The following is a 25,388-nucleotide window of genomic DNA, read 5'->3' as shown; positions in this document are numbered from 1 at the left end:
TATGTAAGTGGGCAAACCTTTCTTGGGGTACAGCGCTTCAAAGTCAAAGAGGTGTTCTCACCAAGGTGCACAGCCAGTGTTCCGATTTTGCTGCCTTCAGACTCAGCTAGCCTCATTCAGTGCTTCTGCTCCAGACTCAGAAAACCTCCTCCTTTGGCTGCTTGACAGCAAGCTGAGTGTGTGTTCAGAAGCTCCCCTTTTGTTGGCCCCCCAGTCCTGCTCATGGGCAGCTGAGGCAAACCCTAATTGGGCGGGGGCAGAGGTTTAACACAGGTGGGCTTAACACAAGATCACGCCTCCCACCTTGTAATTAGCACCTGAGTGCCTCAAACATGGGGCTGTGTACCCATGCTCAGGCCATTCCTCTACACATTCTGCTACACCATTACCTGCTCAGTTCCAAGAAGTTCTTTGGCATCACAGTTCCCTCTATTGCATTATGCCCTGTAACCCTTTGAAAACTATTTATATATTGCCCTTGATAGGAAGTCACTCATTCGGACTGAGGAATTCTTTTGTTTACACCTCTGTTTTCTAGAGGGAAAAGAGCTTCCCAATTGGGATATGAAGTAACCAGTGGCGGGTGACATTCATGCATGCATTTTGTAAGCAATGTAACACCTCTGGATATGAAAATGTTTCTGCTCTGTAGAAATCTAATATTGATGCTAACTAGATTACTGTCAAATGTTGGAATAAAGTGGTTTGTTTGTTTTAAAAATGTTTTCTCAGGATCAGTCATTTTGTGACCCTTTCCTTAATTTATGTGATGATTTTGGATTAACTGCACAGTTATAGTTAGTTCCAAGAACTTCTGACTACCTGCTAGGCACTGGGAAAAGACTTTCCTTGAACTGGAGGATAAAGCAATGTCCATAGCTATGCTAACCATGGGAACTTGACCAGCTAGTCCTCTTTGGAAGTCTTTGGAGATAAATTTCCACTGCAATATTAGGACTCCTTTTGACATAAGCTTACCTGCATAGCTTTGAGTCTTTGAGAACTCCTAAAGATCTGTTGATATTGCAAGCTGTAGATTAGGCAACGTTCTGTATATTAGGGCAGTGTTTGTGTAACAGGGACATGAGTGCATAGACCTTTAACCCAGCATAGGATCATGGCTGTTTTTCAGACTGTGCCCCCAAAACCTGCCTATAGTCTGAACAGATGTGCCCAAGCAATGCAGACAGACAGAAAGTGCAAATGAAGCTGTTGCATACAAACCTGCTGCCCATGTTCCCAGTGTCTTCTCTTCTTCAAAGGTGCAGCAAGGGCAAGGGATATAGTCTCCCTGAACAGAGTTTCTGTTGCCTGGCCTGACAGAAATGTAGCAATTCAGTTGCCTTTATGCCTTAAATAAGCAAATATGTTCATTTACTTGACAAGTTTCTTTGATATTAAACTAATATCTTCTTGTGTAAGTCAAAGGATTTGTTATGTTTTACATGGATTTTTTTTTGACTGAAGTCTTTCATCAACCTTTATAACTGGTGATGTGCAGGTGTTATTTGCTGTTTGTCACTGCAGAAAAGAATAAGCAAGTCACTAAATTTTGTGTAGTGGACCTTCTCTGGGGCACTTCTTCCTGGAAAAATTCATTAAAGATACCTCACAAAATGAGGAAAGTTGTTTAAACCATACAAAGGAAGGGAATTTCCTAATCTTTGTCTGGTAAGTCTCTTAGACACCAAAGTAGAAAAACTCAATGAAATTTTTGTAATTAACTGGAAAGTAAACCATGTCACCACAAGGATATTTGTGACTCAGGTCTGAATTCTGGTCTTTAGCCCATTAAAATGGAATATTTTGTGTGACTGTGAAAATATTTTAAGGGGAGTTTTTTACCATTTCCTACGCAGCATTAAGTTCAGTGTTTCTTAAATAGGCCATTTTACAGGAGAATTTATTAGCCAGATAATCTGACAGTAAAGTTTATCAAAGATAAGGAGACCAGTGACTATTGCAAAGATAAAAAATATAAACAGTTTGTGTACTTTTGTAGGATAATTTGATACAAGTTTAATCTCTATATTTCATTATTGTTTCAAGGATAGATTCTGTTTGCTAAGGGAAACACGCTTTTTGAAATACTGCTAATACTTTTGCAAAATGAAGGGATGTTTAAGAAAAGAAGTAGAAAAATGTAGGTCTCTGAAAGAAAGATATTTAATTAAACACAAAGGGCATAAATACTCATTTATGTACAGGTATTTTATTTCTTTATTTACTATGTTATATTTAGATTGTATTATATAAAAAATTTAACCTTAGAATTAATACATTAGATCTGAATAGCTTTTAACAAAATTTTTCATTTACATTGATCTTTTATTGACTACAGTACAGTTTTTCTAGTAAAACAGTTTTCTTGATATTGCTATACAGTTTACAGCTGGGTAGGTAATGAAGTTGACTTTGAGCATTTCATATTATTTTTTGTACCTCAGTAATCAGTTCCATTACTAGTAGAAATACTTCCCAAATTAATAAGATTTGAAAAAATGCATCTCATTGTATCAGTGAGCTAATAATTTGCCTTTAAAGTTTGTTATAGCATATGACAGTATTGGCTTCTGTCAAAGCTTAAATGAGGTTTCCAACTGGCAAACGTGGCAAACACATGTATGCATAAGGTGTTTTGCTCAGGTTGATGGGATTACCATCCAGTCTGATGTCTTCAAGAGCCCTGCGTATGTAAGTAAAATCTTTCATTTTGCAGAAAGTCTCTTCGTGCATCTCTTGAATGTTGTTGTTCTAAAACCAAAAAAAGAACAAAACAAAAAACCAACCTGTCAGATGAGTTTATGGATGTATTTTCAGTACCTAGAGAGCTACTTGTTTGAAAACAAGAGGCCAGAATGTTGCTGCAAGTCATCAACAGTTCCAAACAGGGGAAAACTTTTTGGCCAGTGCAAGTTTCAGAATTCAGTAACTCAAACCATGTAGCAGACAGGTTTTGTAGGAGGGGCCTGGTAGAAGTATTCAGCATTTTCATTTCCAGGATCATACTGAAGAGCCTTATTGACACAAATTAGCACCTGCTTAGGCCAGTAAAAAAATCAAAGAACCATATTTACCATCCTGATGATGCTCCTTCAACTGCAAAGGCACAAATCTGCAATTTGATCTGTGACAATTCTCTTTCCCACAGGCCCTCTCAGTAGCATATCACACATTTGTATACGTAGGGAAACTTTAATGCTTTAGGTTTATACCTTACCTTAAATGACCTTTTGTTCTTGAACTGAACCTTTTTCAACAATGAATTACTATAATACAATATTTTCAGAAACTGAGACTGAAAAGGTCATCTCCTACAAAGGAGACTTTCTGGAAAGTCTTCTGTTCTCCATTTCTTTGCTAGCCAGAAACTGATATGGAAAAAATCCAGCTTACAAACTTTGGCCTGTAGCACTTCACACTGAATATTTAGTTTATAGGCATGGGCAGGTGAAAAAAATAGTCAGCTAGCAGTCAGAATATTTCTATAGATGAAAAACAATACTTAAATTATATATGGCACACCAGCATGGTATTTTTAAATATTTTTTTCTATATTATATAATAAAGAAAAGCACTGGCACAAGAGAAGATAAAGGGAGCAAAGTAGAGATGGAAAAGGTTAAAACAAAGAAGTCAGAAACAAAGATATAAGTAAAAGCAAATACAAAAAATAGTAATACACAAAGATGACAGATGAAATGTTCTAACACAATCAATTAGAAAAGTTTGGCTGAAAAAAATGTTAGCAGCTGGGAATGGCTTTTATTAAGAGAATGAAATCTACTGTTATAGGTACAACCAGTATGTAAATTAACTTGCTTTGGATATCTAAAAACATTCTTTTTGAAAGATTTCTACAAGCAGCTTCTACAAACACTTCTGTCCTTGAAGTGTCTTGACTAATGTTGCTCTTAACAGCTGTGAACCTAATTTTAATCTGTAGTAACAATAAATCTAGAATTATGTTTCAAAAACATTGTAATATAAATTCTAGTAATTAAAGTTGAGATTAAATAAATTTTACCTCTTTCAAATACTGCATTTACTGGTTAACTGTATGTTTTCAATAATTTGTTTACCTAAGTAATCACGCTTTTGGATAAACAGAAGAAACAAAACAAAGCAATAAATTCCCTTCCAGTTTTATTTAATATCTGAACATGATATATTTAGCCATTACTTTTGTAGCCTACCTGAAGATGAAGAGCTTGGAGGCTTTCAGGGAGTGGCAATGGAATATGATCCAAGTTATTGTCAGTGATGTAAAGATGCTGCAGTTCATGGAGATCCTAAAGAAGGAATAAAAAAGGTGGGGGAAATGAAAGTTTGAAATCTACCACTACAATGAGCACCACTGGGTAATAACACATTTTATTTCAGCATGGTATGGTTGAAAAGGCAGAAATTCAGACACTCATGGACTTTGATTTGCACAGGCTGAGAACTCTTTCAGCTTAAGATTAGGTATTTGAATTAAAAAAAATTTGAAAGGTCTGGAAAATTTGTAATTAGAGATGCAAAATCAATGAGATTGTTCTAAGATGAAAATGCTGCCTTACCAAGTCATTATGCAGAAAGGCTTTTATCTCTGTTTTCTTGCATTTGTGACAAATTTCCCCATTTTTATACAAGTGTATTGGTGTTGAAACAGCTCATAACTGAATAACAAATACATGAGCTAAAAATAAATCCCTCATTGCATTTTAAAGGCTAAATAAGTTTCTCCTTTGACTTAGAAGAAGCATCTGATAATGATAACAATAGTAAGATACAAACTTGCCTAGGTCAGTAGAATTATTTTACCCCTTTTTACTAGCAGAAGTTTAGATTGTACTTAGGTACTTCTCTGAGTGTAGTGTCCTGGGTTAATTCCTAGAGGCAAAACTCTGAGATATGAGTGAAGGTTCTTGGCAAATACAAAAGGTGAAGGCTGAGACTTCTTGCATTTGGAGAATGCAGAAGAAAAGGGCACTAGGGCAGAGCCTCCATTTGGGGAACGTGAACTCCCATCATTCACATTCCCAACACCTGCCAGGAGAAAATAGCTGATTCAGTAACTGCTGTTCATTACTTTGCTAAGAAGCTGTCTTCCAAAGGAAGAATGCAGGGATGGGTACTCAAAACAGCCTTCTTAGATGCAATTGAAGTGTGAATGAGCCAGGTCTAAAGTATGAAGCTAGCCTCTATTCTGTAATGACCTCAGATTTCAAGTGTAGTTAGCAGCAGTACATTGCTGCTTCTGCCCACCAAAAACTCTTGTGAAGGACAATCACTCAGAGGTTCTATTTTCCCTGATTTTCAAGGTGCAAAGAAAGTATGAATATTTTATGAATAGTCTAGGAAGTTCTTATGTGGGTATGCGGCAGAGTAAGTATGAAGCAGTGACACCTATGCTTTGCCCTTCCCTCTTGCCTACTTGTAAGGGAATATCAAGCAGCTTTCTGCATTCTTGCAGTCATGTGGGTAGTTGGTTCACAGATGCAAACATAGTGTGCCATCACAGGTCTTGTATGGATCTTTGTAAAGTCAAATAAAAAGGGTTCTCATGTCCATCTGATAAGCTCCATCTCTACAGTTGCCCAGCAGCCAGCCCAGTCATGGTGCCTATAATCTTAATATCTTTACCGCTGTAGAGGGACTTAGACTTTTGACTGCATCATTTGGAGAGAAGAAGAAGAAAAGATTTTCCCATCAGACCCAGACTTACTTTAAATGCCTCGTTACGTATTCCCTTGCGACCAAGACTGTTCTTACTGACATCAATGAATGTTAAGGTAGATGGCAACTCAGGAAGCTGCCTTATCCTGTTGTCACGGAGCACCAGCTCCTCCAGTTGGGGCAGTCTCCGGAAGGCGTCTTCATGGATCTCTGAGATAAAGTTTGCAGTCAAATCAATCCTCTTTAAATTGTCTGGCAGAAATATAAGACACAAAAAGCGTGTAAGAAAATATTTCCTGAAAGTTTTAAAAAAGAAAAAAGTAAATAAGTTATTTAAATTGCAGGGGAATTGCCATGAGCCAGATGCTTTACAACTATGTGACAGCTTTCTGTCTATATATAATACAGTAACTTGCATTTGAACTGTTATCCTAAGGATGGAGACCAATATTTCCCTCTTGTCCTGTTTAGAATTGCTTTTGTTATTCTTCATGCACCTTTTTGTAAAATGTTTTAAAGATATATTTTTAAATTTCTGCATGTTTCGGAAATCTTTTATATTGTTATCTTTTGAAAAAATAACAGTTAAAGGGAGATAAACACATTCTTTACCACCTTTTTCTTTATTTTAAATGTTTTTCTTTATGTAAGAAATTTGATATATTGACTGTTTTACTAAAATGCACTCAAACACTTTTTCCAGTCAAAAAAAAAAAACAAAAAACCAACTTATTTTTGGTAAAAGAGAACAATGCCTAAATGTCAGTGCATTAGTATGCATTAATTTAAATGCATTATTCTGTAGCTTACTTCTGTTTTCTACTCAGAATGTTTTTCATGGTTACATAATTTAATTTAATTTAATAATTTTATTCTTATGCAAACATTACATTTTGGCATAAATCTGTTTCCTCTCTTCTTATTGTTTATTCCCCCTTTTCTTTATATATACCATTGCGTTCCTTCCCAACATTCATCTCAGTTTGAGCAAGCCAAACCCTTATAATTTTCTTCCTAAAAAGTTTTTTGCATTCCCCTGGATTCCTATAATAGCCTTTTTTAGCACTGATTCCACACTTCTCATAATAAAATCTATAGGCATTAATTAGAAAAAAATTAGGTCTAAAATAAAAACCAAAAACTGTGACTCCAGGCTGGTGACTATGTAGAAATCAATATCCCTGAACAGAATAAGCTTATTACTTCCCGGAAAATCAGGTAGCTTTAAGAACTTCAAGTAAGAAATGTGAAAATAAAAGCCACCTAAATCAACTATTTGGGCCAGTTTCAGGCCCAAACTGGGTTTGGGTTAGAAGTTTTTATTTACTGAATATTTTCCTAGATAATTCTGCAGTAAAACAATTAACACAGACTTTTAAGGTAAAATTTAAAGGTAGAATTCCTTTCATCCATATATTTTCAAAATATATGTAAGTATGTGTACCTGACAACTTTTCTTGTTTAGGAAAACAGTACTTTCTAATATGAAAAAGAGGTCTGGATTTTTTTTCTGCCTTTCTAAAGTTTCTTACAGGTAACAGCAATGAGGTAGATAAACATTATAATTTCTAATAGTTCAATAGTTTGGCAGAGAATCTCCATGTGAAGTAATGACTTTGACATTCAAAAGTAGCAAACTGCTTTTCCTTATGTGCATTTCTGTGAATAATTTTACTGTCATTAAGCACTACATAAAATGGATCACGCTGTCTCAGATCAGTACAGGCCAGGCATAATAGAAATTATTGTTAATTAAAATACTGCTATCCATACTTAAGTTAGCAAAGTCATTTCTGTTGATCTTCCTGATTCTGTTGTAGCGTGAATAGAAATATGTGGTTTTCTTAGGCAATGGTGGAACAGCATCAAGTTCATGATCATCACAGTAGACTGTGGTCCCTAGGCATGTACACAAAAGGCAAGCAGGAAGACCTATAAAAGATTTTTAAAGAAAATAGTTTATTCCAAAAAAAAAAGTATAAATATCATATGCAAATTACCACAATTAAATGCTCACCAAAGCACATTGTAATAAGATTTTGTCAATGATAAAGTTCACTTTCATTCTGTTTGGATTACCACGTCAAATGACTGCAACAGAAAAGTGATTAGATTCTGCTTAAAACTAATTTTTTTTCTGCCTATTATAAGCTTATTTAACTTACTTTTCTGATACAGAATTTCTGAGACTATAACAGTAGAATATTAGGTGAGAGCCAAAAATCAATTTCGCCCTAAAGTGGCAAGTGTGCACTTATATCTAGAGGGAATGATAACAGATGAGAACTGAAGCCTGTTATTATTTCCTAGGTTTGTTTGTATAAACAGTGCTTCTAAATAATTTGTAAAGAAGTCAATCTTCTCCTACAGAGCTATAGAGAAGAACCTTTGCATGTTGTTTGACTACATTTTTTGATTCAGACATTCAGCATAATGAAAAATTCATGTATCAGTCTGAGGTAGGGTAACTTGAAGACCATGTGAACAAAAAATTTGATTATCACCAAAAGTTCATGAAAAATGAAAAATCAATTTCATCTCAGTCATAAAACTGCATGAATAAGAGAATTCAGAAGTTCCTTCTGATGATACTTTTCAGATTTTGTGAGAATTATGACCCTGACTGATTTGTCTGAAGAAAATTTTTGGTAGGAAGAAGTTGTTAGCTACTATGTGCATCAAATTTTTTGTACATCTTTTCTTTGATTAAGTCTATAAATCAGCATATCTGTTTCTCAGCTTCTACTCCTACAGAAATACTTCTCTGTTTCATGTTTTCCTCCTCCTTGTAGCAGATGGCAAGTTGTTTGGTCGCCTTACAAAATAGTGTATATAGTGTGATTTAATTTAGTATAGTCTAATTATTTAATATTAAAATGTTTTTCTCCAGATCAGGTTGTTTGTGTGGGTTGTTTTTTTTTTTTCCAGGTCAGTTGTAGTTGTATGAAGGCCTTCCTAATCTCTGTCAATTACCAACAGACAAGAGTAACTAAGTGCAGGGCAGGCTATATATGTTGTGTCTTTTCAGGCAAGGCTACAGAAATAGTGACCAGAGTATTCTTTCATCTGAGAATTTCTACATAGGCATCCAGGAATAACATAACTGGAGAGATGAGACTTTCCTAACTTCGTCCACAGGATATTTTAAGTTAGCTACAGAGAGTAAGCCTGACATGGAAAGAAAAAGAAAAAAGTTGCAAGATCTTGAACCATTCCAGCAAATCTAGGCCTAATTGAAAGTAAAGTTCAGGATGGATAGCGTTTTTTAGAATACTGAAACATAGTACAGGAAGAGTTTCCCTTTCTGTCCTATTTTTGCTCTTGGAGGAGTGGTATTTGTCACCTATGGCTGGTGTAAGCTGAAAAAGGACAGAGGTTACGGGAAGAATTCAAAAAGATATCAACAAGAAAAATGAACTTGACTTGGTGTTCCTGAGCCTTGTGATCTTCTATCCAGTAGCAAGCCAAGAACAGCAGCAGTATCTGTTAGGAAAATATATTGCTGAAAAAAAATAGACACAAAAAAATCTAATTTGATCTGTCACAGTCTTGAGCCTCCCATGTATATCTTTAGTTGATGCACATCTGATTTGCCTTCGGTGTTCAAAAATGTTGACACCTAGGGAATCCATACCATGTAATATTTATGTGAAGTGTTTTGTCACATCCTGCAGCTTGGAAAATTGAAGGAAATTGTGGGGGATTTCTTTCAGAACATTTCTGGAAACTTCTATTTTCTATTTTTATTTGTTTTGACAGCACTATACACTATATTTTTTTTGCCTGGTCAAGGCTCAGTAATAACATGTACAAAACCAAAAACAAGATGATTAATTTCTCTTCACGGAACACACAATTTTGGAAGCATAAAATTTATTTTTTTTTTTTACTTTTTGTTTTTCCCCCATTCCATTTGTCTTCTTTGACACTCAGTTATAGTTTTAGGCATAGTGAAAAATAGGCTTTTCCTGTTGTCTTATGTTGAAGACCCATTAGAGCAGCGGATAACTGGTGAGGTTCAGCTACAAGAGATTAGAGTAGCTTTTAACAAATACCATTTATACTTATAACAGTGTTTGTGTGGGACCGGGATAGATTCCATTTTACAATTTTAATTCCCTGTGAAATGTAGAAAATTCTTACTTCACTATAGCTACTCAGAAGAACAGAACTTATTTTAAAATTTCTAGATTTCCCTTTAATATTATAGTTTCTAGTTTTCTCAAACTCAACTTTACTTTTACTCAACTTTAAATTATATTTTTAATGTAAATATTTTTTAAAATCATGTAACAATAATTATAAAATAAAGATTGGTGACAATGATGTTGAAATCTAAGTCAATAAAAATTACTGATAGCATTTGCTGGCCACTAGGAAACTTTACATAATGTATGCATTTAAGTGTTAATTCTATTTAGAAAAAATTTCATTGATGCACAGTAATTTTCATAGTGAAATAGTGTGGAAACACTCTGACTAGGCACCTGACTTCATAGCATTCAGGATAGGCATGTTATACTTTACAGTAAGAGAGGTACTGAGTTTATATACCTCCTCTTCAGTAAGAGAGGTAGACGTTCATAAGTGAGCAAAGAATCATAGAATCATAGAATTGGCTCGGTTGGAAGGGACCTCAGAGATCATCAAGTCCAACCCTTGATTCATTCCCCTGCAGTTACCAGACCATGGCACTGAGTGCCACATCCAGTCTCTTTTTAAATATCTCCAGGGATGGAGAATCCACCACTTCCCTGGGCAGCCCATTCCAATGTCTGATCACCCTCTCGGTAAAGAAATTCTTTCTAATGTCCAACCTAAACCTCCCCTGGCACAACTTGAGACTGTGCCCTCTTGTCTTGCTGAGAGTTGCCTGGGAAAAGAGACCAACCCCCACCTGGCTACCCCCTCCTTTCAGGGAGTTGTAGAGTGATGAGGTCTCCCCTGAGCCTCCTCTTCTCCAGGCTGAACAGCCTCAGCTCCCACAGCCTCTCCTCATAGGATCTGTGCTCGAGTCCCTTCACCAGCCTGGTTGCCCTCCTTTGGACCTGCTCCGGGACCTCGATATCCTTCCTAAACTGAGGGGCCCAGAACTGGACACAGGACTCGAGGTGTGGCCTCACCAATGCTGAGTACAGGGGCAGAATCACTTACTCTTTCCTACTCACCATCATGAGTTTGGGGTCCAACAACCCCAGACCCCTGTGCTGAAAACCCATCAATTAGTTTTGGTGTTGACGCTTCCTCCTCAGGTTCTTCTGTCAATGGTGCAGAAGAATAACTCTCTTGAATTATAGAAGGTGGTGCTGTCCCAACTTCCGTCTGGGAAAAATTAAGAGGAAACAGGAATTATTAGTTTACTTTCACTGACAGCTGTTTCTTTTCCAGTTTTTCATATTCTCCCACTAGAGGTCATATATGTTCTGATGTTTAGTACTCGAGCTATCGGTTTATCTTGCATTTCATCTGGCAACAATTCATGAAACTCCAACATGCTTATTCACTTTTTGTCTCAATGTTTTAAATATTTTGTTGTGTGCACACATGCAGGCACACTGCATTTATCATTAGCAAGAATATGTATTAAAAGTTGCATTTATTTAAAGTTCAACTAGGTCTGTGATAAAAATTTATATATTCTGTGCGAAAAATTAAAATTTGTTATGAAGCATCAAGTAGATACAAACCATTTGACCAGAAAATTGTAAATTATACTAGCATAAATCCAAACCCAACGTAGTTCTGCAGGCTCTGTTTCAAGAATATGCTAATATGCTTTAATACCTTATTATCTAAGAATTCTGAAGTTCACATATTACTTGCAAATATGTCAGTAGTGCTTTTAAATTTTTTCTGGATGTCTGAATAGCAGAAGGCTCAGGTTAGACTCATTCATCAGTTGCTACACTATATAGTGTGAGAAATTCAGAATAAAAATGAAAAAGGTTAGGTAAAATCTTGATTTTTAAAGTCCTACAGAATTTGGCTGATCCTTCTATGGAAATAGAAAGCTTATTTTTTCATTTCCACTCAACCTAATTAGTCAAACCAGTGAATATAACTGTGTTAACTCTAACTCTAAAGATGCATTCTGATGTTTTTGCTATGTGACTTCAGGATAAAAATGGAGATGGAGCAATGTTCATGCATCCTATAAATCCTTAAAAAAACAGTAATTCAGGCTTGTCTGGATTGTTGCAGAGAAGTCCTCATTTGCACTTTTCTGTAATCAACCCAACACTGAGAATCCACTGTAGGTGTCCAGCTTCTGCAAGTTACTTTACAACTGTATCTTGATTTTTTTTTTTTTTAATTTCCAACATGAATTCATTGTATTGATAGGACTTTGCACATGTGAGATATTGCTTAGAGGTTAGGTTATACATCCACCCCTGTGTGTGCTGCTCTCCTGTGCTGCAGGTAACACAGTCTTTAGCCTGTATTTAAGACATGATCAAAAGTAAGAGTTTTACCATAGTATATCCCTGGTGCGAAAAAGACAGAAGCCTAAAGTTACGCTTTAATAAATATTTCCCTCCATTTCAGCCTTCTAGCACAATACCACCATAAAACTACTGAATCCTAAGTATTTCACCAGACCAAACATCTACTGTTAAGAGATCAGGCCCCACCTACTGCTGGCTTTGCTGTCCCCATGGAACAACAGTTGCTGAAATAGCTCACACTAGTGCTCATAAATTCTATCTGTAAAAGACAAGTAAAAGTAAATTGCATCCAGACAGGGCAAGAGTTCAGGATTTTCTAAATTCATCTTTCTGTGTAGATTGTAAAGGAATTAATACACCTGAGATCTAGATCCCAAGCGTGAGCAAAACATTTGCTATATTTTAATCTTTGAATCTCTTGACTATATAATGTTCAGCAATTAGTGTAAATTTTGCCTTATTATTCCTGCATAAGATAGATTTAAAATTATGTATGTGAAATACCTATATACGCTCATATATGCATGTATATATATCCTAATTTTGGAAGAAAATGTTCTCACTTCAAAATCAAGTTTGTATCTTGCAGTGTAGCTATGCATTATTACTGGCAGTATTAGAATCATAGAATTTTCCGGGTTGGAAGGGACCTTTAAGATCATCTGGTTCCAACCCTCCTTCTATGGGCAGGGACACCTCCCACTAGATGAGGTTGCTCAGAGCCCTGTCCATCCTGGCCTTAGAAGCTTCCAGGGATGGAGTTACTGCCACCTCTGGGCAACCTGTTCCAGTATTTCATCACCCTCACGGTGAAGAACTTCTTCCTACTATCTAATCTAAATCTACTCTCCTCTAGTTTGAATCCACTCTCCCTCATCCTGTCACTACCTGACATCCTAAAAAGTCCCTCAACAGATTTCTTGTAGCCCCTTCAGATACTGGAAGGCTACAGTAAGGTCTCCTTGGAGCCTTCTCCTCTCCAGACTGAACTCCAACTCTCTCAGTCTGTCTTCATAGGAGAGGTGCTTCAGCCCTCTTGTTTATCCTCATGGCCCTTCTCCGGACACACTCCAGCACATCCATGCTTTCCTTGTAACAAAGATTCCAGAACTGGACTCAGTACTCCAGGTGGGGTCTCACAAGAGCAGAGTAGAGCGGGAGAATCACCTCCCTGCACCTGCTGGCCACTCTTCTCTTGATGCAGCCCAGGATCTGGTTGGCTTTCTGGGCTGCAAATGTACACTGACAGCTCATGTTGAACTTCTCATCCACCAGCACTCCCATATCCTTTTTCTCAGGGCTACTCTGAAGCCAGTCACTGCCCACCCTATATCAGTTCTTGGGATTGCCTCAATCATGGAAAATATAAATAATCACCTAAAACCGCTTTTTGCACAGAAATAATTTGGATTAAGATATATTGGGGCTATTGAGTAGATGTTTTGCATTAAATAGTTTCACTGAAGACAGAGCATGTGGAAACAGTGAAAAAACAGGAAGCAATGCTAACCTGTCTCAGATTTTGACTGAGCACACTTCAGGATCTCTTTATATTCTTTGCCTTTATTCCATCAAGACATATATCCTATGCAGAGCTTATGGATAAAAATACCGTGATACAGTTAAAAGGATATTAATTTTGCAAAACTCATTGTGTAAGCAAAATGAACTTCAGCTGAACTATGACTCACTAACCTGTTGGTGTAAGAGTAGAGATGTACCTTGTCGCTTTGTACAGACAAATACACTGTTCCAATCTGCAGCAATGACAGTAAAACAGCTTAACCAGGAATGGACTTGGGGACAAATCAAAAGATGAGTTTGGGAACAAAGGAAATGGGGCAGATGTTCTACGAATGGAGGAAGCCTAGAGGGAGAGATGCATTCCAGACTTTTATTGACCCAAGGTAATACTGCACTAGAGGGCTTGCATATGCTGTTACTTATTTACCAGTTTTGTGGAAATTGGATAAAAGTCCTTGCCCTGATTTTTTTACCACAATCTGGAGGTTTTTGGACCTGTTAACAGCTTTTTATGCATCTTTTTTGTCAATTCTACTGAAAATGCTATTCTATTTTACTTTGTAAATAGGGTTCAGACTTAATGTTCTTTTCACTTGTCATGGGATTTGGATCGTCTACACTGTCAGGTCGCTGTATATTTGACTGCATATTTGTGGAATTTATCAGCTTGGGATTTCTAATTTGCTTTATCCTTTCTCAGGTGTTGTTAGTTGATTTATCAATGTAGCTACTGGATCCCAATGCAGAGGTATTGACTTCTAGTAATTATTACAAGAGGTCATCTAGTTTTGGAGACACACAGCTGTAAGCCTCCCCATAGTTTCATTGCAAATGTGCTACATCTGGGTTCTAGAGAAACTGTCCAAGCAGTTAGAGTTATCTATTCAGTCCCCTGCACCAACTGTCATAAAAAATACCAGTTGTTACAGTGATGTTGCCATATTTGCACTGCTCACAGAGCAGGAGTTCAGTGACGTGTATTACATACCAGACCCAGAGCATGAGCAGCATTTATTTGCTGTAGATTGAATTTGAACCAGTAACCTGAAGGTAAAAGTCTGTTTCCCATTATCAGTCATATGATCCATGCAGTTTTCTATCTATCTTTTACATATTTGAAACATCACGCAAAATTTTGACAGGACAAAGACGTTTCTTGGACTATAAACTGTACAGAATGATCCTTCATCTTCCAGATGGTTGTTTATTTTTGGCAACATGCACTTTACTAAAAAATTGAAACAGAAATTATTCTACATAACTTAATGGTAATATTCTCCATAGGGTTTTGGGAGGGTTGGGCTTGTATTTCCTTCGCTACTCTAAGTAATATATTTTACAAAAAAAAAAAAATCATGAAGCAGGAAGGATATTGTAGAGAAATACAATAGAGCATGTATTTTTGCCAATAGTTAGAAATCTTAAAATCATAATCAAGCTTCCAAGCCATATTTAATATATGGCATAAGAAAGTGCAGAATGTTAGCCACAGAACATGCTCTAAGCAGAGTAATGTCTTTCTTAAGATTGATTGGATTTTCTATTTTCCCCCCTCCTGTATTTATCCAATCTGACTACTTTTACAAATGAAACTGTTTAATGTGGATGGCAAATTTATAAGCCCTTCCAGACCAGGAAGATATAGAAGTCAAGAGCACAGAAATCTGAACATATCAATGAAATATGAAATCAAAATCAAATCATAACTTCAGTTATCCACAGGCTAGGCATCCACTGTATGTCAGCATCCTTTCACAGTCAGCAGAGAACAAGACAAAACTTCTGAAAAGGAACTCTAGTCACTGATAAAAGTTGCTTCTTTTAGGTTGGGCTCTTTAGTTATCTATATATCACCATTGTCTGAAAAGGAGGCAAGGCAAATAAAAAGGGTTTTAAGTTTGGAAAAGGCTTAGGAGACTGAATATAGATGTAGATGAGTAACCTACTTGAGGTTGGTGTAACCTATTTGTTTATGGACCAACACAATCTATATAAAATAATAAAATATAGAAAATAAATATGTTTTATTTTAAGGGGTGAACAGCAAGGCTGGAAGCCATCAGTTGCCACTTTTTACTTCTTGAGGTCTCATTCCAGTGGCAGATGTTTTATCTGTTGTTTTATGTCTACATCTTTTAGGATCAAAGTTGATATGTTACATGTAATAAGTTTAAATTCACAGGAGAATCTGAAGTGTGTCTTTTTTCAGTGCTTCTTTTATTGTAAAAAAATACGCTAAGTATAAACCCAAGAGCTCAGAACTTAAAAAGAGACATTATAAACTTGAAGGGGCAGTTGCACCACACACTGACCCATCAAAAGGAACCAGTTTCCCCGCAACTGTCCTGAAACTACCAAAGGCTTACAAGAAAATGTCTAATTATGGTAGATGATTTTGGTTTGTTTTCCTTTCCAAAAGTAGCTCATACTTGCTTATTCTTTTTCTTCTTGCATTTAAGATCTTCATTTCTCCCATTGTTCTACCTTTAAAACATAGATCTGTAAGCCATGGCATGTTAATGCAACAGCTACTTAGGTTGCAGACTCTGCAGGTCAGATAGTAATTTTTTTATGCAGAGCTACATAAACAAATTATGTGGAGAAATTAGTGTAATAAAACTCTGGGAGATCTTAGGCAAGGGGAAGGCGATACTCGTTTACAAAATGTCTAAGTAAATTGATTTTACTAGCACTCATTCTCTCAGATTTTAATCACATGTTTACACCCACACACATAACTGTGTATGCCCAAGTAGTCTGGCCAGGATCATCTGTGTCCAACACATAAGACAAGGGACAGAAGTTACTGAGTCCTTTTAGTGCCTCTGGGGTGGTTCTAGACAAGCCTTGAAAAGTGACCTTTGGACAGGTTTTTATCTCCTTTAAGATTCGCTGCCTGTTATGGGGCAGTCTTTTTACCTCAGAGTCCTCGATACTCTGGCATCCATGAGTCCTACACAAGGTTGCTGCCATTGCTCCTTTTTCCTCGTTGGGAATGTGATTTTAAGATGGATAACATGGGAAGAAATGGTATGTATTGTATTCTACAACCTTTTTTCCTGTTTGCTGGTGGCAGGATGAATGGTCTTTACCAAGAACTCATCTGTGCTGTGATGCTATCAGGGTGCAGGACCTTTGATTTTGGCACAAACAACATATTCCACAGTCTTGATGCTGGGAACAGTGTTCTGGAAGTGGTGCAGTTGAGTGCAGTGTCCTTCTTTACCAATGCAGACCACTCTTTTAACCCTTTAAAGTATTTTGATTTTTTAGGTTATTTTGTTGTTTCTGTTGAGCCTTACATGCATGTACCGGTATAATTTTCCATTCATACTTCAGTTAGCTTTACTATTTAAGTCTCAGAGCTCTACAGTTTTAACACAGTTCTTTAGAAAGTAATGTCTGTGTTCTCAGCCTTGGAAAATGTAGGTAGTCTCTGAGGATCTTACAATTGATCCTAGAAAAAGAAGTAGTCTTTTCAGCATCTTGACCACAGAATATCCTAAAGCTTCTTGTCTCAAAAGCAAGTGTATCTATGTGACATCTGACTTTTACTGAGTACAAACAATTATGCTGCACATCAATGCTACAGAAATTTTACTTCCTAATTCTGCTGTCTGTAAATTAAGAAAGTTCATATAAATTGAGTTAATCTACATTTCCATGAGTACAAATGAAGTGAAAGTCTCATTTCATCACTGCATTTGAAACTGCAGATTTTATTTCTGGCATTCTGCTTTGAGGGCAATGCTTTGAGGGCTCTTTGCACTATTATAAAGCACAAGAGGGCTGAAAAATGGTGCCAGCAATTTACTGAGTATTTCCACAAGAGCTCCTGATGATTGAAGCCACAAAACAGATATACAGCCAAAGCTGGAAATCACTTGAATGACCATTGTACCCCAGACCTGTTGTTAAGAGCTGCCTCAGTTCTTTCAGAACTCACCGTAAAGGAAGTGAACATGCATTTGGCTTTTCCTAAATGCACTGTGATTGTTTTGACTCCAAACTACAACCAAACAGTGTTAAAAACAGCAACAAAAAGGACCATATTAACTCCACTTAAATTCAGCCACTGAATTTAAGTGTCCTATTAGCAGCTTAGTCTCCATACACTCTTGATGCAGAGGAGAAAGAATCACTTCCTGAGGGTTGTTCATCACATATATGTTGTCAGTCACCTTCAACAGATGCCTGTGCATCTTCCTTTAGCTGTAATAATGACCATGTCAAGGCAACCATATTTTTTACCCGTTGTGTGGTGGTAGATCTGCTCTTTCACTTTTACATCTTATAGTGCAAAGACATTTCATTTGATTCAATCTAGTACATGCATGTAGCCTGCAGTGGTACCGATGCAGTGCTCGCAAGCTGGTATAGAAGTTTCTAATAGTTGAGGTTTGTCTTCACAGTGTGGGCTGTTATGCTATGTAGAAATGTACTGTCAATGTAAGATCAGTTAGCATTTAGTGACAGGTCCAGGACACGAATATGGTGGAAGGAAAAAAGTGCTGTGGACAGGAGGATGGGTGTGATTCATTTTGTGCCACTGGAAGGGATGTTCTGCAGCATAACAACAGCCGTAGCTGCACAATTCTAAAAATAAGGAACAGCTATATCAAATAATGAACAATAATAAGAGAACTTAAATTTTTAACTGTATGTAAATGTTTTGTAGTTCCTACTTTTTCTTGAACACATAGTCTGAAGTCTGTGTCCAGGATTGATAGCTGCAGCTATTTTGTTCACAACAACTTTTTACCCTTCTACTAATAAGAGCTGAGTCAGGAACGGAAGTTGAGAAGGAGAAACTGGAAGCTGGTACAAGCTTCTATCTCTTGTAATGAAAGCCAGACTTGAAACTACTCTTGAGAAATAATATTAAAAGTAAATTTTCAATCCCCAGATTTCTATGATGTCACAATAGAGGGTGTGCTCCAATGAAATACATAAAATTTCTGCAGGACCATTTCTGTACTATATTGTTAAATTTTCTTTAAAGAAAGCAAAAACTAGAACAAGCCATTAAAAAAAATAACTACTCATATACTAGTGAACAATACACCAAGTCTTTAAGCATCTAACAAGATACTAGTTTGCACTGAGTAATCTAGGGAAAGAAAGCCAAAATTTACTTAGCTAACTCAGTTGTCAGATACATACTGTGCAGCTGAGGATTCAGACAGAAATGTCATTAGGGCTTTACAGATGTGCATGTTCCAGATAACTTATTGAGCTACCTGTCTCACACTTGAGGCTATTTTTGTATGAAATGAGGCATTCTTGATTCTAGGTAATTTAAAGAAGCTCTCTGCTAAATTTGTTCTACTTCATTACAAAGATGCTGATACTCCATTAATCCAAAAATGAAAAGAGTTGAGAAATAAGTTTTTAGCCTGAGAAAAAGTCTGACATCCTGAAAACCTGTGTTCCAGAAGACATCCTAACCACCAACTGAAACCCAGAGGTAAGTTTGGATGAGATGTTGAAATAAATCCAGAATACATCTGAAGAGGAAAAACTGATGGTAGGAGAAGGAGAATAAGCCAAAGGAAATATTATTATTAAACCTAGTATGACAGGAACTGAGATCTGGGACCTTTTCAAAGGTTTGTTAATATCTCATGCATTATACAATCACTAAACATGAACAAAGATAGAAAATTCTCAGAGCAGATTCAGATTAGAACCACAACACTCCCCTCTCTGAGCTGCGTACCACATGGCACTCTGAATCCTGTTTTGATTGGCTCCAAAATGATTCTTGTCTTAAATGATATTTAAATGGGATAGAAATGTACATGTTATTTAGCCTAACTGTGTTCAGGAAAAAGTATCTATAACATGGGTACAATTTAGGAATTTGGAGTAATTTGCTAAAATATCTGTATACTTGTCTCATACCCCAAATCAGTATGGATTATGCACATTACTTCTTTCTAGAAGAAGCCACAGAAATGGTAGTCTGGGAAAAAGTGACCAGGGAAATTGGGGTAGCAACTATCTATGTAATCTCACTGTGGAGTGTCTGCTGTTACTTCGCTAACAGGAACTTCAAGCACTGTGATAATTATGCTGAAGCAATGAGCCCTAGCTGGACCAATTTAGGAGCTTTCAGATCAGAAAAACTGCTTTAAGAATCTTACCCACTCTGCTGCAATAAGAAGAATGTAGTTCTTCTGTTCAGCTAAGGTAGGGGTAGCTTATGGCATACCCAATGTTAGTGTTTTAGATGCTTAAAAATGCCTTATTGAGTACAATTTGTATTTATAACATTTCAGGTAGCTAAGTGGGTGAGACAAGCTTTTCTTGGATTGTTGTACTAGGGCAACATGTACTTACAATAAAGGAAAATAGAATAACATTCTATTTAAAGCCTTCCTTTTCATCTTGTGGTATTTTTGCTATTTGCTTTTGCTATATGACAAATTATTTGAAACATCACTCAGGTATTTTATGGCTACTTCTTATTCCATTAAATAGTTCACCTCTTGTGAAGACATCTGTAAAAAAGCACACGGTATCAATTATGCAGAGCCAAGTGAATATAAGTGCTTTAGTCAAAGCCCTTCTGGAAAAGTAGAAATGGTCTTTATTTGGGGATAAATCTTCAAATGGTAAATTTCATTCTCTTATCAGCTATGAATTTTTTTTCTACATTACTTGTACCAATTAATAAGTTTTTAAAAGTCATTATGTTGTGTTCTGAAAAGTCATTGCATATTCACCTTGAAATCTTATTTAATTAGATACCTGCTACAAATAGGAACAGCAGTGTAAGCCTCTCAGCTCTGCAGAATGGCAAGAGGAAGTTCTTGCACAAGAAAGTTCTATCTTCATGTGTGTTATGGGAACAGCAAGGATCCTTTGTGCATATGTGCACATACATATAAGTGAATGAGTGTGTCTGGCTCAAAGGAATGTCCTATTATTATTTTGATTCAAATTCAACAAGCCAAGGCAGGCTCAAATATTAGACTTTCACAGATCTTGCTTCCAATTATTTTGTGGATCATCCCTTTCAGCTTACCTTTTCTGTGGATGAAGACCTAGACCAACGTGTGTTCAAGTCACTTATTCAGTGATAGGATACCTCCCATGCTCCTCAGCTTCACTGACATCCTGTTTTTTTAATAAAAATACTCCAGTGCCTCTAATATTTTCAGTTCTCTTTTTTTATAACTTAGCTTTTTGTACCTTGCACTGTAATCAAAAGTTTGTAATATGTTTTTATTAGACATTAGTAGCTGATCTACATAGGAATTTGTCTCCACAATTTGGTTGTATCTTTCTATCTGTTTGCAAACCTTGGAGGTGGGAGAGTGAGGAGACGGATTGATGCACACCTGGCAGCCAGCCAAGGTCGAGCCACCACAGTCAATATCCTAAGAGGATGACTCCCACTCATTCATGTCTTGGAAGGTAGTTTTGGAATGCAACACCAAGTTTTAGACCAATATAATGAGTGAGAGGAGTCCCTTCCTAACAGCCTTTAGGTTTTTCCTCCTTTTGGTGGTTACACATTGAATGAGTGACTACAGTACACTAATGGGTAGCATTCTGGAAAGGATATACTGACGTAGGTGCTTTAGTTTAATACCTTAAGATGCACAGATGCCAATTTCCCATTGAAATAATCATGACCAACACACAGAATGCATCTGAAGTTCTAGACCAAGACTGCTTCCTGGACTTGCAGAAAATCAGCTGGAAGCAAAGTCTTGGAAAAGTTTACATTTCTCCAATGAGTCTAAAAACACATTAAGTGGAATGATTTATATTTGCACATACATATGTGCCAATATAAGATTTAAAAATCATCACCAACGACAAAAAATACTGTTTCTCTACTATTTCAAAAGGCTAAAGACATGATTCAGAGTTCTCAGAAAGGAAATGCAGATATTAAATAAGGCCCTAAAGAGTTACTGTTCACAGGCTGAATCTAATGAAGGCCTTCTGTTTGTCTGGGTCTCTGTGGTATTGCTCATCATTTAAGCTATGCATAATAAAAACTAACCTGTGACCTTGCATAAACACTGGTTTTTACACATAGAGCCACTTGTGTAGTTCACATCTTTATGATAACAGGATTGTAAGAAGAAAAGTCATAACCACAGTCGAGAAATCAAATGCGTGCTATTTAAAACTGGACTGACATCAATAATATTCAGTGTCTAAAAAATAACTTGCAAGACTGTCATGTGTGTCTATAAAAGCTGCTAGATTTCTACAGCACTGACCACTTTGAACTCTCCTGGGTTTAGGGGAATTGTGAATGTTTAGGTTTCTTTTGCATGGTACATAGTAGGGGAAATGTAAGCAAAAAAAAAAAAAATAAATTTAGATAAACATCTAGGCTCTCACACAGAGGTTCATCCCTGTGCAAAGTAACATTCCTTCCAACTGCTATGACGGATGACCTTCACTTGATGAATTTTAAGAAGGCTGCCTGAAGAGGTCTGTAATGGCAGAGAATCCTGCTCTGGAAAAGAAGTTTACAAGACAAAACGAAAAGACATTCTGGACTCCGTCAATTCCACACTTACCTAAAGAAAGCAATCTGTGATAGGACTTGTATCTTTTCTTGTTGGGTGCTATGGTGACCATGTTGAATTTCCATTCCAATTGGAAAGGAGAAACAGGAGCTTTGCTTTGTCTTTATCCTTCACTCAGAAACTTGGAAAGGTGCAACTCTATGCTTCAGTGTTGTAGGACCTCAGAGAGAAGACAGCTCAGAGTTCCACCTTCTATTTACTGCATTACTAAGAAATCTGTTTTTTGAATGAGAATACCTCTGTGGTGACGCATATAAAAAATAGCCACTCCCATGGACATGTTGGAGCATTCTGGAGGAGGGCTATGAAGATGATCAGAGGGCTGGAGCACCTCTTCTTTGATCATAGGCTGAGAAAGTTGGGCCTGTTCAGGCTGAAGAAGAGAAGGCTTGAGGGAGACCTTATAGAGGCTGTGCAGTACCTGAAGAGAGCCTACAGGAAAGCTGGGGAAAGACTTTTCACATGGGCACGTAGTGGTAGGATGAGGGGTAATGGTTTTAAGCTGAAAGAGGGTGGATTTAGATTAGGTATTAGAAAGAAATTCCTTACTGTGGGGGTGGTTAGACACACGAACAGGTTGCCCTGGGAAGCTGTGGATGCTCCCTACCTGCAAGTGTTCGAAGCAAGCTTGGATGGGACTTTGAGCAACCTGGTCTAGTGGGAGGTGTCCCTTCCCATGACACGGGGTTTAGAACTAGATGATCTTTAAGATCCTTTCCAAACAAAACCATTCTCTCTCTGATACTGTTAAGGTCTGCAGGTTCCTATCCTGCCTACTATGCCAAATGTTATGGTTTGAAGTTACTTATAGTCTTTAGATTTGCGAGAATGAAGTCCAGCCACCAAGGGTCAGGTGCAAGCATAAAGTTTTATTTGGCAATTAACACAAGCAAAGTGATATAAGATTGTGAAGGCATGGCAAATGTGTTGTGAGGCAAAAGAGAGAGAGAGAGAAGGAAAAGATACAAGCAAAAGATAGAGAGAGAAAGAGATGGGAGAGAAAAGAGTAAGAAAGTGAGAAAGAAAGAAAAGAATGAGGGAGTTTTAGAAAGTCACCACCATGGATCCAGAGGTGTCCAGTAAGAGTTTCTTGTTCAAGATGGCATTTTGATTCCAGACAGGGCCCAGTGCAGGATGGTGGGTCAGTGAAGGATGACTATGAAATGGCAATCTCAGTGTTGCTTATATGCCCCCAAATTCCCACCATTCCAAACAAATGATTCACTGCTCCGTTGCTGGCCCAAGAAGAGGGGAAACCCAGGAGGAGAGCTGTCATTAGCATAAGTCAGTCAGTTGCCTGTTATCAGCAAGAGGAGCTGGAGGTGTCCTGTTCAATCCAGAGACAGAACAGGAAAAGGGGCAAGAGAAAGAGGGAAAGAATCACCTGCATTTAGCCAGAAAACAGGGCAGGGTTGATGTTGATAAGGTTCCTCAAGCCCTCCAATGCAGCCCCTCATATTTTAGACCTGTTTTGCTTAGGTAAGGGTGGTTGAGGCATATCAGAGTGAACAACTGGAGCAGACCTCTGCCCACTTTGATCTCAAATCCTTACCTCAATCAGATCCTGGGCCATATTCAGGCCCTATCTGTTTCCTTCCTCTCCAGCAATCCTTTTGGAAATGCTAACAAGGATTTGGATGGGGGGGGGCTGAAAAAGTTACTTGGCACTGGCTCCCTGCAGAGCAGCTTAAGGGGGTTCCTCCATCTGGCCCCTCACACATACTGTGACTTCTGATTTCTGGTAAGGAAGCTGTTTCCACAGGAGTGATAAAAAAGCTTTATTTTTAAGAGCAAAGAAAGACAGGGTCTTTGATTTATCAATCAATGTGAAAAAAGAGAGAGCACAAATATCAAGTGACTAAATATGGGAGTCTCTGCAAGGGAAGAAAGCTCAAGCACTTGTGTATGTAAAGAGCTTGGGTTATGCATGGCACATGGAAGAAGACCAAAGACAAAGTAATTTATATTGAACAAAGGTCGTCTTAGTCCTTAGATGGGAAAGATTTTTCCTCCAAACTGTAAGGTTCTGATCTTAGTGCAATCTTTGAGATGAATTTTTATCTTTTCAGTTCTCTAGATTAGGATATATTTATTATTAAATTGTCTCTGTCCTTTGATTTCAAGGCTCCTATCCAATTTTCATCTCACCTTGATGAAAGAGTAGTTCCTGTTTATCATACTGCAATCATGAATCACTCAAAGGAACATATTTTCATGAATTATGTTTTTATGTGAAAAAGTACTAAAGTATATGTAACAACAAAAAATCATATTGCAATTTAAATGTATTTTTCACTTCAATCTGAGTCATATAGTGCATATAGCTTCAGGGAATCTATGCCTATGTCTAAGCAGGAAACTAAGATTAAAATTAATTAAGCCTTCAGTAATATAGAGAAAATTGGGAATGTAGATGGAGTTAAGTCAACAAAGAGTCTTTTGCTTGTACAGGCAATACATCTTAATATTTCATACTATAACAGAATTTCAGCATTTTTCTTTCAGTAATCTTTCTTACTTTCCTGTTTTTGAAGTGTTTGCCCTTTTCATTTTTACTTCCTTCTTCCTACTTTCCTAGCAGAAATTGAAACCACTAGCATTTATAACCTGAAATACTTGTATTGAACATATTTATTACTCCAAGAGATAACCTCAGGATACAGCATTCTACAACTACATTTAATGAGCAATGTCAAAGGTTCTGTCTCAGCTGTCTCCATGCTTCATCCAGAGAGATAAGGGGAATTGCAACAGAATTTTTGACAATGTAATGAGATCTGAGAGTTTCACCTGCTCTCAAACATTATCAGCAATAGCAAATAATCAGGAAATGTTTTGAGCACATTTATAGATTAGGGAAAATGTGAATGAAATACAGTGTTATCAGCAAAGAAAACTTGATCAACCAAAGGTAATAGCAACCACTTGAGCAGATTTGACCATTAAGTGTTTTCATGGATAACAAACCTCATCAGTAGCCACCGTGTTTATGCACTTTGGAAAGATCAAAGAAGTGAAGTTGTGATTACCTCTAATTGAGCAGACAGCTCATTTTCATCATAGACCAATGGGTGAGACAGTTCTCCAAGTGGTATGTCATAGAAATCGGAATCATAAATTATGGTATCAGTGACAGGCACAGCTCCAACAGACTTGAAAATTAAAAATCCCAGAAAAATATTTACAAGGGTCTGCATTC

The 25,388-nt window shown here is 37.1% G+C and overlaps 1 protein-coding gene across 1 annotated transcript; it reads right to left on the bottom strand.

Moving 5' to 3' along the window:
- Positions 1 to 2,464: 2,464 nt before the first annotated feature.
- EPYC (epiphycan) lies at positions 2,465 to 25,388 on the bottom strand. The gene is made up of 6 exons (XM_071744467.1): positions 25,219 to 25,388; positions 10,830 to 10,983; positions 7,435 to 7,593; positions 5,711 to 5,913; positions 4,197 to 4,292; positions 2,465 to 2,754 (listed from the first exon to the last, which is right to left on the bottom strand). Exons 1-6 carry the CDS (start codon positions 25,384 to 25,386, stop codon positions 2,584 to 2,586), a joined length of 951 nt encoding a protein of 316 aa, XP_071600568.1. The 5' UTR covers positions 25,387 to 25,388; the 3' UTR covers positions 2,465 to 2,583.

Source organism: Heliangelus exortis, chromosome 1, assembly GCF_036169615.1.
Source record: "Heliangelus exortis chromosome 1, bHelExo1.hap1, whole genome shotgun sequence".
Lineage (NCBI taxonomy): Eukaryota > Metazoa > Chordata > Aves > Apodiformes > Trochilidae > Heliangelus > Heliangelus exortis.
The sequence above is the reverse complement of the archived record's forward strand: the minus strand, read 5'-3'. Positions and strand labels throughout refer to the sequence as shown.

Excerpts from the sequence above, each read along its gene's own strand:
- EPYC (XM_071744467.1), bottom strand. The coding sequence starts at position 25,386 with ATGCAGACCCTTGTAAATATTTTTCTGGGATTTTTAATTTTCAAGTCT. Across the intron at positions 7,594-10,829 it reads TGGACCCCAAACTCATGATG|GTCTTCCTGCTTGCCTTTTG; the intron begins GTGAGTAGGAAA and ends AATCTTTTATAG. Across the intron at positions 2,755-4,196 it reads TCCAAGCTCTTCATCTTCAG|AACAACAACATTCAAGAGAT; the intron begins GTAGGCTACAAA and ends TTTTGGTTTTAG.